Source organism: Battus philenor, unplaced genomic scaffold (genome assembly GCF_028537555.1).
Source record: "Battus philenor isolate CCGP_79_NKW_IND1 unplaced genomic scaffold, ilBatPhil1.0.hap1 SCAF_7, whole genome shotgun sequence".
Classification (NCBI taxonomy): Eukaryota; Metazoa; Arthropoda; class Insecta; order Lepidoptera; family Papilionidae; genus Battus; species Battus philenor.
The window spans coordinates 12,722,595-12,738,423 of NW_027181737.1; the positions used below are offsets into that span (position 1 = coordinate 12,722,595).

General features: G+C 32.1%; 1 protein-coding gene across 1 annotated transcript in view; it reads left to right on the forward strand.

Annotated features, from left to right (window-relative positions):
* The first annotated feature begins 344 nt into the window (after positions 1-344).
* Abcd3 (ATP binding cassette subfamily D member Pmp70) overlaps positions 345-15,829 on the forward strand; it is a 34,220-nt gene continuing 18,735 nt past the window's right edge. The window contains exons 1-4 of the mRNA XM_068774782.1: positions 345-525; positions 1,353-1,607; positions 10,301-10,370; positions 12,852-12,949. Coding sequence (XP_068630883.1) covers positions 419-525; positions 1,353-1,607; positions 10,301-10,370; positions 12,852-12,949 — 530 coding nt within the window. The 5' untranslated portion in view covers positions 345-418. The remainder of the gene's footprint in view (positions 526-1,352; positions 1,608-10,300; positions 10,371-12,851; positions 12,950-15,829) is intronic.

Here is a 15,829-nt window from a genome sequence, read left to right on the forward strand (position 1 = left end):
AAATTACCGCTGGTTAGTTGTACGTAAAAAGAATTAGTCTTCATTTCCAAATTTATAAAATAATATTCCTCCTACGATTTTTATTGGGACGTTAAAAGTGTTTGTATTTCGTTATTAATGTACATAAAGCGACGGTCGTAATGTACAAAATATATACAGCTAAGATCGATCACATGTATAAATTTCTAAATTTAAAGTAATTTTTATGAAACTAGGAACATTAATTTTATAATATTAACATTTTTAAAAACAATGTCCTGGTAACAATTATTTAAACTGTCAAGTTTTTGACGGCTTATGAAAGCAGTTGTGTCTATGTATGATCAGTCAGTCTTTGAGTGATATAATGTGTCAATCGTTATCGTTTTTCTGACATTGGTACAATACTTTCACTATTATTCTATTTATTAGTTTTATCATGGCGCCGAATTTTAGTAAATTTACTTCGAGGACTGATGTAAAAATTGGAATAGCTGCTACTGCAGCAATAAGTGCTTGGCTGATTAAAAATTCCATAAAACCCAGGTACAGTTCACGTATTAAAATATTACAGAAACTACTTTTATTTTAATTAAACTTTTGTAATATGCGCAATATACTAAATTTAAAATGATTTCGAGAACTTTGAAATGCGTACATATACATTTTAAAATTTTTATTAAGTGATTCAAATTTTGTAAAAGGAGTAGATGGTAATTATAGATACTTTAGTTATCTTATTACTGTTAATAACATGGCTTCGAGAGATATCTCTTCAACAAGCCACATTTTTCTCTTAAGCTAATAAATTATAGTTTTTTTTTTGTACTTAAAATTTTTCCTATAATCTCTTTAGGTTCCGCTATAGTAATTTTTCTTTATACATTGTTATTAGGTTAAGCTGATGATTTGATTTTCTAGGTATTTCACAATAATATTACTAGACGACTTAAATGTCATAAAAAATGAATAATTATGTTACATAAGAATTTTAATTAATTATGCAAAATAAACATTTTCATTATCAATTGATGAAAAACATTTTTCACAGTGCATAATTATTACTTAAGTAGTCTTTATTTAAACGATTCATTACAAGAATATAGTGAAATACTAAACATAATTCTAATTTCTATAAAAAAGTACAAAAGAACATAATCTATTAAATTTTAAAATATAATAGTTTGTGTTAGATGATCCTACTATGGGTTTTCTGTTTGTAAACCTTCATATTTTTTATAAAATAAATAATTTAATTTAAAAGGAAATAATTAAAGTGTAATATAACAATAATTTTCATGCATGACTAAGAATTCATAACTATCTATTACTCTGTATGAAATTTTTTTTCATTCAAAATATTTTTATTCCAGCAATAAAAAATACACACGACCTGGTGAAATCTCACCAGATGAACGAGTACAGTATATGATAAAAGAAAAGGGCAAAAAGAGCCCAAAAGCACAAGTGGATGCCAGATTTTTTGCTGAATTAAACACATTATGGAAAATTATGGTGCCTGGCTTGTGGTCAAAGGAGAGTGGTTTAATGGTATTAATAGCATTGTCTCTTGTGTCAAGAACAATGTGTGATTTATGGTTAATACAGCATACAACATTAGTGGAAGGGTAAGTACATTTTAATTTTCACTATGGTATAAACAATAGTATAAATTGTAATGTTATTATACCATTTTGTTTAGTTATAGTCAAAAGTATTTACAAACAATTGTGATTGTTAGTTTTTATATTGTATTTACACGTCTCCATGGCCTGGTTTCCTATAGAAAGCAGAAGAGACCTCATTTTGCAATGGTTACAGCCTTTATTACCTATATATTGTTAAGTTTCTTACATAAGATGTTGTAGATATCTTATTATTTAATTCTAGTGTGTTGTTGCGACGCATAGTTCTCTTTCAACCTTTTCGATAATTTTTTTTAAAACATGGTTGATGTCCTGCTATTTGTCTGATATCATGGGACTAATTTCTTTGGCCTCTGCTTTTTCTCCTTATCAATTAAACCATAATTATCATCATGACTTCCCCAAACCATCACATAAATGACAGAACTTGCCCTGTCTGCATCTACTGACTGCTCTTGACCTTGAGAATGACCATAATAAATAAATCATAATAAATTTTATAAATTCTTCAGTAGCCTAAAGCAATCAGACAAATTTTTTTTTGTTTGTTTTTTAATTAAATAAAAATAATGTTAATCTACAGCAATGTCAGTTATTTAAGTTCTCTATTAGACAAAAAAATTTATAAACCAGGCTGGCTACCAACCCAGTAGCAAAGGTTTAATGCATTTACATATAAACAAAATTTCTTAGCCTAATCTGACCCGATGAATACAAACTATGTAATTAATTCTATATGCTATTACTAAGTGTTGAAACTGTAGATAAGATTAATGATAATCTTTAAAATCCTCTGGTGTTCTGATAATTAGGTAATATTGATGTTCTTTAATTGTTAAAAAACAAACATAAATTTTAAAACATTGTACAATTTTGCCATTTCAATTACAAAAAGTATTTTTAAATCACTGGTTTAACTATTGTATGTATATTGAGTTCATAAAAGGTTAATTTAACACACATGATTATAATTATTTTGTACTCGATTGTTAATAGTGAATTCAGTATGGTTTGACTACTTAGCTTTAAATTTATTTCGGTTTTTATATGTTAACAATCACTGCCATTTAGGAAAATTCTTTTTATGCATCAAAACTATGTCAAACATGTCAAAAATACAAAAGTTGTCAATCAATCAATGTATAGTCAATCATCATAATTTCATTTCTGTAGGATGACCATAAACCTATACCATAGATTTGCAATAGAACCGTTGGAAGCAACCAGCATTCTGTGCTTTCTGACCATGCTGGCTATAGTCAATATACATATATTAAAGATTACTGGTAGTCCAGCGTTAGAGGACTGACACTAGTGATCATGGGTCTCAAGTTTGATTCCCGGAATACCATCTTATATGTTAATGCACAGTGTGAGTTATCACACTTTGTGCATTAATTATATAGAATATATATTGCTCACAAACAAGTTTCGAGAGGATAAGAAGCAGCATCTTTTGCATACCATAATGCCACACTATGAACGCCAACCCACATGCCAAGCCTAGCGATTTTGGTACATCCCTTCATAGATATCTTTGGGGGAAGCCTATACCTAGCAATCGGCGTCTATATATAACATTAGATATAAAGACCAATAAATATTAGAAAAATTGTGATGTACATAGGTATATATGTGTTTACATATGTAGTTAACACTTGAAATAATGTGAAGCGTGTAATATCTTCATACAGAGTGTATAAAATTTTAAACAATTTTGTGAGTAACTAAATAACTTTGAATTTTCATACTAAAAATTATAAAGGCTTATTAAACAAAAACGTGCATTACCAAAAAATACTATTAGTATGTTAATATGTTATAAATGATAATAAATTTTTGTATATTGCACAAATACTGCATTAAACATATTAACGAAAATTATTCCAAGAAAATTGATAAAGGTGTGGCCTCTGCACAGAACAGAATGTATTTTAAGTAAAAGGATACTAAAATACTACAATTTGATTCTATTTGGTATCGAATTCTTAATTCTTAATTGAATTTTCTCGCATTATTCTCATGACATACACAAGTAATCAGTAAAGTATTGCAAAATAGATAATATTATATATATGCTACGGTATAACATACATATGTAGGAGATAGGTCGTTGAGTAAAAGTTCAACGAACTTATAAGAAACATTGCATTCAATATGGCTAATCGATTGTTGCTAATCGATTTGGTCCTTGATTCTCTTTTGGCTTGTTCCGGCGCTTCTTTGTTCTTTGCTTGCTTTCTTTTGCTTCATCATCTCTCTATGTGTATACATTTTGCGTAGTACAACTCGTGGGTGAGTGAACCCGCACAGGTCTGTGTATAGTAGGTACTGTGCGAGCGAGACAGCACAAGGGATTGTTGTTTGATTGGGCGATCGCCATATCACTCCCCCTCAAGCAAAACATTTAGATGTCTGGATACACCAGAGGCAGTTTACAATGAACACTCGTTTCAGAATTTCAGATTATTCGACAATTTTTCTAAATTATATAGGACTTTACAATTACTAACATGAATAAAGTTAAGAATACACTTTTTAATTTGCGTGACTTGAAAATTTATTGCTTTAAAATATGTCTTTCAACTATAATTGCATAACTTATTTTATCAATAAATCGTGAATAGTTTATACACTTGGCTATAGATATTTACAGATAGTAGATTTAACAAATCAACGTTGCATGTAATGGTATGAAATAGTCTTATATAATGATGTCATTAGTAGTTTCAGTTTCACAGCTTATTATCATGCCTTTTAATTTATACTTAAGAAAAAATTATAATCAAAGGTAATTCTCATCACCTTGAAAGGTTTTACTTCCCATAACCTTATTAAATTCATAACTCTAAATGTAATATAATGTTGATTAGTTTATTCTCGATTTCCCATGACTTAGGGGCGTGGAAAATCATGTCAGTCTTCGCAACCGTTTTTCTACGGGCTTTACAGTTTTGGGAAAGTTTTATGGAGACAGTGTGTTTTTATTTGAATTTCTCTGCTGCCGAATTGGCATTTGCAGATTCCGGATGCGAAGGGTCAGAGTGCTGAGGGCGCTTAGCCAAACAGCTTTTTAAAGGTAGCAAAGTTCGGGGGCTGTTGTAGTCCAGCGAGCAAGTAATCGTTCTATCTTTTTTACCTTCTACATTGGCGATAACAATAAGCTGCTTCAGATTTGATCAGACTGAATTACACAATGCAATGTAACGAAAGCACAAGAGGATTCTGCGTAAGCAAACTAAAACCGGGTTCTTCTTTTGACCTCTTTATATGGCTAAATTAGCGCGGCACACTGGCTTGCTTAGTTTCGATTGAAGTTGATGCTGTTAGTCCGGGGGTTTTTACAGCTTCATCGGAACTCACTTCACGGAGCGAAAGGGTCCGTGAATTTAAAAATAAAACAGAAGCTGGACAGATGCATTCCATTTATACGATGACGTTCGCACGTAGTAAACCGCTCTACCCGAGTAGAGCTGTTCTGTGTTGATGTTGTGTATATGGGGCTTAGGACGGCAGCGTGAACCACAGGCGAGCTAAAGATGGATCCAGATCCAACCTCGGTTCGCCCACGCTGTTCGCGCTTAAGGAGCGGGTCACTGGGCACAGAAATCTTTACAATCGGCACCGACATCACGTCTTGAATGCGCCTATTGTTTGCCTTGCTAGACTTAAGTGTTCTAGTTTTGCACTATTATAGAAATATAGAAAATACGAGGGCACTTTTTACCACTTTGATTTCTATGAATCTCTATACTTTCTTAAACCTTTTCACTACAGTTTTAGCAATTTACGATGAATGTATTACTTCAGCATTACAATCTCTAGATGTTATAGGTGAACTGAGGTAAATAAATCTTTTGGTCTGATTCTACGTCTTGCATGTAAGTCTTCTTTAACGTTCCAGCTCTGGCCATGAACATCAGCTTATTACCTCTATCCGTTGCAGAAGTTCAGAGTCGATAGTTAAACACTGTTTAAAAAACAGATATACGTATTTTGCAAATGGTCGATCAATTAACTGAACGCCATTTATAATAATAAAAATAATAAAGCTTTTATTTAATATAACTTTTTTATATTTTTAAATGACTTTAGTAGAGTTAATGGTTTTACCTCATTATTAGTATTAGTATTGTAAGTCAATAAAGTTCCGTGATATGATCTAAGTTAGAGAAAAGACCTCGTTCAACTGCTTCCACATTTTTAAATCTCTGCTTAAATCCTGCACGGCTGTTTGAATTATGTCATCAGCCATTTATGTGGCCTTGCAACATTTCTGGCCTGATAGATTATTTCCATCTTGCAGTAATTTTTCTCAAGTTGATCAAGTTATCAAACATGTCTTTAAAAAACCATTGTAATTATGTTCCGGTTTTGATGCTGGTGTTCTGTACAGAACATATAATAATTTAATTATTTAGGTTTTAATAGTAATTTATTCGGTAGCAACACTGACAACTGTCACTTTTTTTGTTCTAACTTTGCTTTGTAACGCAATGCGTGTCTTATTTTAATAAATCTATGTGTTATAGAAAGTTAACAGCAGCTTATTGAACGGCTAGCATTAAAATATGTACTGCTTCATTTTTATTGAATTTGTTATAATTTCTTTTATACTCATATGAATTACTTTAGTTAAGTAGGAATATATTATTTGTTATTTTATTAATAGGTTTGCAAAGTTGTTTATCGTTGGAATATTTTTACATGTTTGAGATCCACTTCCGTGGTTAACCGGTTTTGCCAATGATGTCGATGTTGTTGTCAAGTGAGTTGGTTAAAACGTAAATTTACAAGAGATTTTATTCATATGAGACTAGAATAGATTGTAAGAAATGTTCATATTTGGAAATAACGCATGAAATACATAAATGATAAAATATGCGCTCTATTAGCGTAGCAAAGTATTACAGATAATAATAATTATTAATATACTTTGTAAAAGGAAATCAGTCATGCGTATTTTTATTATTTACCTTACTATACGAAACCTTGTAAAAAGTTATACGTTTAATGTTTCAGTTGTAATTTGCTAATTATAAATTTGGTCTTTTAATATGCACTAATTAAAATCCAAACAAACGGTTAAAGAAAAAACGGTTCATGGTTCATGAAATAACGCGCCGGTCACAAAGTGGCCTATTCCATAATTTAAAGTGACCCACTTTATTTCCGGAAATGTAGTTAATAATAAAATTTCCTGGATGTCGTACACCTACTTCTTTGTGTCCCACGCTGAGTTTCGTGGGTGCAATTTGATAAAATATATTTTTGGCAATTTATTAATGAGCCAAAAAAATATTCTGGTCGTGTTTTTTTTACCAATTAGTGCTATAGTTTGATAATATGTTTGTTTTTTTATGATCGCCTCCTCAACACTTGATGGTTGAATTTTATAAAATCCGTTCTGAGCTGACCAACAGAGGATATTAATAATGTTGTCAGTCCACGTTATGGATTGACGTCGACGCTGTTCTTTCCGCTCCGTGGTCTCCACCCAGAACCTGAAGGCTTATGCGGAATTCATATTAATCAAATCGAATAGTAATGCTAAACTACTGAGTGATGATCTAAAGTGAAGTATCTATGGAGACCCATATGCCCAATTACTCTAAGGAGCGACCTAAAAGCTCGGTCACATTTTAACCCGTCAACTACCTACGCGTTAGATCTGCCCGAAACGAAATAGGTTACATTATATCGAATCACCTTAAAATACAGTTTAAAATCGCTTGCTCTAGATATACTAATTCCACAGGACCATAAATAATAATATTCTGTTCATAATTAAAAAAAAATCGATCCTGACACCGACGGGCGCCATTTTGCACCTTTCTCGGCACACGAAAGGTTAATCATTGTTTTGGCATGGGTCAAACACAAGTACTGCTATCTTCTTCTAATTAAAACCAATAAGGTAAATAGTGGCTTGCCCTTACTACAATAAAACAGTTCACCCAGACAACAAAAACAACTAATTTTGCACGCGAAACTAACAAGTATTCACATATAAATCCAAAAATAAATTCTATGCAGTTTTTTTAGACTTATCAATGCATACTCTATGCATATTCGTCTACAAAGTTAGTCAAGGTAATAAAAACATTATGTGCACACGGATTTCAGCATTACATTACAATTTTTGTAAAACCTCGTCCTATTATCATACAGAACAATAGAAAATTGTATTTACAAGTTAATTCACTTTGTAATTGTACAATCTGAGAAACAGAAATTTTCTGACGCAAAAGTGTTTTTTAGTTTTTATTACTGTTTTAACCATTGCATGATTTTACGATTACACGTGATTCGGTTCGTCGATTGTTTTTATGTTATTTGGAATATGTAAAGAATTCGTTGAAATTAAAAAAAAGACTATTAAATATTCCAGTTTTTTCTTTAATAATTAAGTATAAGGTTTGGTGTTTTTGTGACTTTTTATTGTTTAATTTTGTAATTAAATCAATAATCTTTATTATGAATTTATAGTATTGTTGACCAAAATAATAAATCTACATATTTTAAATATTTAATAAATTGAAAAGCTATATCCGCTGGTGGGTGTCGAAGAAAAAGTACACGAGGGCCATCGTGTGATTGTTGACGAAATGGAGCGGTTGATCTTATCTTATATTGGTCTTGCGCTGCTCGCATTCAATTGCCCGCGATCTTGACTATGTTGTGGTAGAGTTGCACAGTTTAGGTAGGCAATGTTAGAGACAACACCTAGCGAGAGCACAAAAATTAAAACGCTATGCAATGAAAGATAGACAGTTTATTTTAAAGGTAATCAGCCTACAGCTTTAGATACACCAACGCTGTAATAAATTATTTGTCATATGAATGAAATATTTTTTATATTAAAACTTTGACCACTCCTTTGTAAATATTAAATATTGATTCAAAATTGATTTAAGATTGTCTTTAATTCCATATTCCACCAAGCACTAAAGATTTAATACAAATTCACAAAACAACAACACATACGTCATTTGACGCCGTTTGCCATTATTACATTTCATAATATTTTTTGACGTGAGACGCGGTTTTGACAACCGCCTACAAAATATACGCCGCGCGTCCTTAGTTTTTGCGCATGTGTAGACCGATAGATTGACAGATAAGCGAAAGCATTTTGACAACTGTGATTATTTCGCTACAATGTCGCCGGTCCACCAAGTGGGACTCCTACCCACGCTACCTTTACCGGCTTTAGTCCCCACTTGAAGATCTTTCAGGCTCCAACGCCAGTCAGTAATAATAAGAATAATTTGCGCGATCTTAAAGATTAGGTCCAAGTTTTAGTACAATTAATAAGGCGTATATAAGAGTATTCGACTCTTCCAACGATATAAAATACCCTTTGTTGTGTTATCCTAGTTTAGCTGTTTTGGAAGTCATTATTAAAGAAACTGCCTTTAAAGTATCGCTATTTGTTTATCTACGGTGATCAAAATTATAATGCCGATAAAAAAAGTTGCATTACAATGATTATGCGGTATTTATAAATGTGCTTTTAGATGTAATACTGTTATCAAAAAGGAAGGTGAATTTTTGTATACAATGTAAATTATTTATTTTTCCAACTCAATTTCATCTCTATCCGATAAAACGCACATGTACCAACGCTTTTTCCAGTCCTCGAAACAGTCTGAAGAGTATTTTCGGTATAACCTTCAAGACCTTGTATTCGGTTTTATCACCTCAATCATGTTAAAATGGCGTTCCCTCATTAGCCTTTTGACTTTGCTGAATAGCCAGAAGTCGCACGGAGTCGAGTGAATTTAAATTAAGAAAGCGACATTACTTTCCGGTCCCCCTAATATTACATATACTTTAATTATTAAGGCATTCAATCAGCGGTTTTCAAAGTGGTCCAGATGCACTTCTTGTAGTGCACGGGTGATTCGACTGAGGTCTACATTAGTATGGCCAATGAGGAGTTTGCACTTTGTAAGGGGAAAAATTATTAAACGAAAATTTATCTACGTTCGGTAATAAAGCACTAAAATATTGGCTTGATCGTCTATAGAAGTTTAGCAACTGTTATTTTGAAAAACCTTGCATATTCCATATTCAGTACAACTTGTCGAGAGTTTAAAAAGGCGATCGCCGTCCGCAACGCTTATTTATAGGGTCCGTTGAAATCAGATAAATTCTGAAAGTGCTCTATGAGAAAAAAAAATCTGATAACTTTTGAAATATAGGAATAATTAAAGTAATCGATGTAAATTTTTGTAACTTCTGATTTTCTTGTAAAATTTCATTATTAACCGTTTGACAGCTACGCTATTATCGCAAGAACGCACGAAAACTGCGGAAAATATTTTGACTTGATGTTGTGAAATAAAACACTCATGTAGACATATATCAATCAATTTTAATAATTATTTTCGTACGATTTTTTCTTAATTATATTATGTTATGAGGGTAGGCGCACATTTGGGTCAACAAAGACACATTGTAACTGACAGCGCAAAAGCGCTGCGTCGCGGTTTTCGAGACAAAATAACTTTTGCTCTGTGTGACAGTTAAACGGTTAAAGCTGTGTTTATTTTTATAACTACCCGACGTTTGAAGTAGTTACTCGCAAAAATAAAGTTAACGATTTCGATGTTTTTATTTATCACATTTTGAATTTATTTTTGAAATCTAAATTAGTATTATTTTTACAGATCTATCATCACAATGAACCATAAAGAGTTTAAGCGCCTCGTAGGACAGATTTTCCTCGCCATGCCGTTGGTAAGTAATTTTTTTTTAAACAATAATAACTTGTTAACCTTGTTTCGCGTGCGAGTTAAAATATCTTTTAGTTATCTTTTAAATCTCTTCGTTTCAAACTAGTAACATAGTCAAACTAGCTTTATGATATGAAGATTAGGTAAATGTCGCATTAACTTATAGAAACTCGTCTAAATAGTCAACTGCTCACGCCGATTGCCATAGAAATAAACCAGAAATCACCGAAGGATATGCACTATACAATCCTGTTCATACTTTGTCTTCGCGAACTTAATGCCTTATAAGGCTTTTCAGTGAATCAACTCTGAGTGGTACTGCTAAAATAGGTTTATTATACAAGATCATTACAATTATTTATAATCGCCAGCTTAAACTTTACCTTATTACGCCTCGCCACCAATTGAGAACTAACAAGAACCTTAGTGGAGTTTGTAATTTTTTTAATGATTGTATTAACAAAAAAATTTTTTTTCTTAAAATTACAGCAATTCATTTCCAAACATGTTTATCCTGAAAATAATTTAAAATAGAGTAATATGCCTCCTAACAAAGCCTGTTTAACAAATTTCTTGAATGTACATAGAGATATATTTATCACGTCGCTCGGTAGTTTGTTAGAGAATTGTATAGATTGACCTACGAATGAATGAGACACTATGGACCCTAATAGCGGGTACAGCAAGTTTATTTTTATTCGTTAGGTTTTAATTACCTTCATTTGAAACAATTAACCTAAAGTACATATTAAATTATAATATGCTTCTGTATGAAATTATTTAATTATTATTATTGTTACCGTTAAGTGTAATAAAAAATTACACTTGGCACTGCCTGTCTTTTTGTACAGTGTTATATTATGAAAAAAATCAAAAACATCACGCTTAGTTAGTAGATGGAAACGACCAGGAGATTGTTCCTCCTTATTCTATATTTGTGTAGTGATGTAAGTTTAAACTGGACACATCGATCACAGAACAACGATATCACATGCCACGTTTCAGAAATCATAAATGTAATAGGTTAGCCAGCGTCAAAAGAATTCCATAAACACATTGGCAACTTGTCTTGTTGTCTTTGAAACCGAAATGATTATTGTTTAATATAAGATCATCGCTTCAGCCACAGGACATTTATCGCTGAACATAGGTGTCACCCATGGATTTGAAATAAGCCCGGATGGAAGCAGTTTGCATCTGTCCCCGTTGTGGGTAAACCTCCTATGCTGTGCTTACTCCCCACCCCCGCTTCCCTGGTCTCTAGAACCTTAAGGCACCAGTGGCCTACAACTGCCACTTGAACATGTCAATCTGCGGGGCCAAATTCGATATTAATTATTTTTTTCTCCCTTATACATTTCTATAAAAACCGTTCTGAAGCAACTTATATATCAGCATTTAGTCAATGGCATAAAAGAAATCTCATAAAGATTCTTCCGTTGAACCAGACGATATTACTTTACTTTACTTACTAAATGTTTCCGATTTTAAAGTTATGTTAATATTAATTGTATTACAAATATAGTAATAGGCTCGCTGCACTTGACACCTTGGCATTTATGAAGTTATATCACAGGTAATAACTTTATTACGGCGCGTTTTAATTCGAAAATTAAAAATCAATTCCGCTGCAAAAATGTCTGTTCGATGATACCTAATTATATCCTTTAAGTTAGCAAGTCATAAATCTGTAATTAATAAGTTTTATGATTGAGTTTTTTTTGCGTACTGTCATGCGTCAAAACAAGCAGCATAGAATGGTAACTTACGGCTGAAACGAGTATAATGATTTTTTTTTAGTGTTATGATAATACGTTAAAGTTTAATTGATTAAAAAATGGAATATAAGCACAAGTTTATATTCATTCAGATATTGAAGTAAATCTTAAGATAATGTAACGCTTTAATTCGAGATGCCTGAGGGAGCCCTGATGTATTAGTTACTGTAAAAATGTTAAGGTTAAACTCCTTTAGGGCTCTGTAACCTAAGCATTATCAAAAAATAAAAACTCACCTACATTAACAAGGACAATTACTAAATGCTCTTGAGAATGATTAACAGTTTACAAATTTACGTTTTATGATAACGAATGTGTTGATTTTAAATTTTAACGTAATAGGTGTGCTTTAAATGAGTGAATGTGTAAGTTATTTGTATGGAACAACCTATTCAAAAAATCCTAGTCAAAAAATGCATTTTCATAATTCGTATTAAATATTAAAATTAATTATTGTTTACAGTCCCTGCAGACTGTACAGCAAGAAGTTATCGCTCCGTTGCATTCCAAAAAAAAAATTACTTATTTCAGACTGATATTTTTGTGTGGAAAAATATATGAATAATAAAATGAAAGTAGTGGCATTACTTTGAGAATACACATTGAAGCCTTGATTATCTAGGCGGTCTTTGAAATGTGGAATACCATTAATACTCTAAATCTAAAGTTGTATTGTTTCAGTCATTTAATGTTTATGTTTGTTTTAGATATCCGTTGTGAATAATGTCTTGAAATGGAGTATAGGAGAAGTAAAGCTGAGACTGCGGACAAATTTATCTTTACATCTTTATCAGAAATATTTACAGTAAGTACTTTTGCAAGTATGATATTTATATATTTATTTATTAGGTTCTCGTGTGTTAACCAATAGCTGGTAGACTCATCGTGAGCTGGTCATCTACTAGGTGGTCCGACGCTAGTCAAGGTTGCAGGAAGTCGCTGACGATCTTAGGAGAAAGCCTAGGCCTTCCATTGTGTCTAAGGTACGGATGCACAGACCGCGGCCCGCCGATCGAATACTGGTGGCCCGCCGACAGCAAGAATAATACTCTCGTACATTCGAAAAATATTGAATTCTATTCCAGAATAAAACCAAACAAATTTAATCACCTATACTTCTGGTGACCGGCCCGCCATCAGTTCATGATTTACCCGAGTGGCCCCTAGTCTTAATAAATCTGTGCAACCATGATCTAAGGTCTGAAACGACGATGACGAAGTTTGTTCTGGATTAATGATCAGGGTGCAAGTTTTAATTTTAAGATGCCGTTATAGAGGATTTCTTTTTGATTCTAATTCTATTGCATTGAGGCTTTCATTCATTCTACTCATGATGGGCACCAGTGAGTACTCTTATTTTCATCAGAGAATAAGTGATTTCAACGGATAATAAGTTGTTCCGATGTAAGAAAGGATTCCTAGAAGTTTTTACGGTTGATTTATATATATGTATTTCCTAAAAATATTTAATAATTGTATTCGTTTGTAAACAAAATAAACTCACGATAGTATAATAATTATTAAAACAGTTGTTGCTAATGTTGTGTGTATGACTAAGCGGTTAACTTGCTCATCGGGTTTGGCGGCCTTTGCCGGAAGGTGAAACCAGTAGAGGGCATTTTGATCTAATCATCGCTCCGCTAACTTTATATACCAGATTATATCTGTTATCTATTTATTTATTTTACCAGCATAGTTCACTGGTGACCTTCAACCTGTGATTAACAGCGTCATGTTTATTTATGACTTTTAATGTAATTTTACAATGCGACGGGTCAATGCAACGGGTCGATAACTTCTGGCTGTACAAAGTCACGGCTGTTAAAATTAATATTTAGTTATTAGAATTTTAAAACGAAACTTTTTCTTAATAAATTGTCATTATTTTTAATAAAGCTTTGTATACATTAATTGTCGGGAAATTAGCTATATATTCAACTAAAATTTATAATATATTATGTAGTGCTTGCCACAATCGCACGACCATTCGGGCAGAAAGGTATTTGAGCATCTTGATTAGGACTTCCACTAGGTAGACTGATGACATGGTAAAGGTAGCGTGAAGTCTTTGGATGCGGGCTCAAGAGTGGCCATCGTGGTGAACTTTGAGGAAGCCCTGTGACTTGCAGTTTGCGTCCATCAGCTGATATGGTAATGATAATTGTCAATTAAAATAAGTGAAATATGTCTGTAATGTCCTGTAAGAAAATATTAATGGACCGTAATGATTACATCGTATTAATTTAGTTTGTTCACTTTTGAATTCGTTAAGTCATTTCGACTCTGAACAAGGGTTTAGTGTTCCAAAAACTAGCCACTGGTATATCTAATCTATTTTTTATTTGTTATTCGCATTTCAATTGTATATGACATAATTTTTTTAAAGAGCATCGTTGGTTAACGTTGTAAAAACTTTAGGCTACTTAATAGGCTAGAACCTTTAACTCATTCGCTATCAATTAATGTATGTTGATGATAATATAGTAACATAGCGGTGGTTATACATATTAAAATTAACTATTGTTTACTATCTGTCCTTGCAGACTTTGTTCTGCCAGAAGTTGTTGATCTGTCGCATTTCAATTAATAATATTTTAATTAAAAATATTTCGCAGTGATCAATTTATACAGAATTCTTGGAAACAATGCTTTTACACCTATTATTATAATAAACGTTATATGTCGAATGTAATGCGCAAATAAAATTAATGGAATGCCTTTCCGTACCAATGTATTGATATATCATGACGCGTTAAAATTGGACTACGGTATTTACGACGAAGGCCGACTTAATGATCGATACGCTCTGCCTTATTCTCTTCCTGCAAGTAATACATTCGTAAGAATATGTTCATCGTTGCGTGTAAACTAAAGTATATTTTATACGGAATGTAAATAGACAATCCCGGATTACGATAATTGAATTTTATTGTTTATGTAATAATAATATATAATTAAATTATATTTATGTCCTAATTGTAATAGCCGTGAGTACTTTTAAATGAAGTGTTTTTTATCTTCGTTGTTATTTTCCTGCTCATTGTGATTTTTCTTTTCTTCGTCTTTTATACTGGTAACTGGTAGAAAATGCCTTCGCCAAATAAATAAATCGACACCACGTATTGTTTCTTTATAATTTTAATGTTTTTTTTTTTGTGTTCTAACAATATGTAGATATTGTATGCATTTATGCATTTTAGTGTTATTTTTATTTACTTTAAATTTTTATAATTGTAATTATTTCTCACGTTATTTATTTAAGAACTTAAAAAAAATTGTTGAAGACGTTTGGCTTATCCGTTTCACGATATGTTTCTATTGATAGTTTATTATTTATTTTACCAAACCTCCAAACACTTAGGTCGGTTAGTCATACGATATATATACATACATCACGAACAACAAAAAATGATTGATGATTTAGGACTCTCTAGGCTAACAGAACTAACATCAAACGAAACATAGGGTGATTGATTATAGGTGTAAAAGCTTTAAAGGATTAAACTTATTGCTCATTTGTCGGGAAAAAGTTTTAAAGCTTGTTAACCTATAACACCCGGAATAATATTCACTCTGAAATGTTTTTATTAATGAAATGCAATATGCCGATGACTTCCGGCAGTATTATTTCATTACTGTAGGTAGCAAGAAATAATTGTATGCGGGGTCTGTATTCTCACCGTCG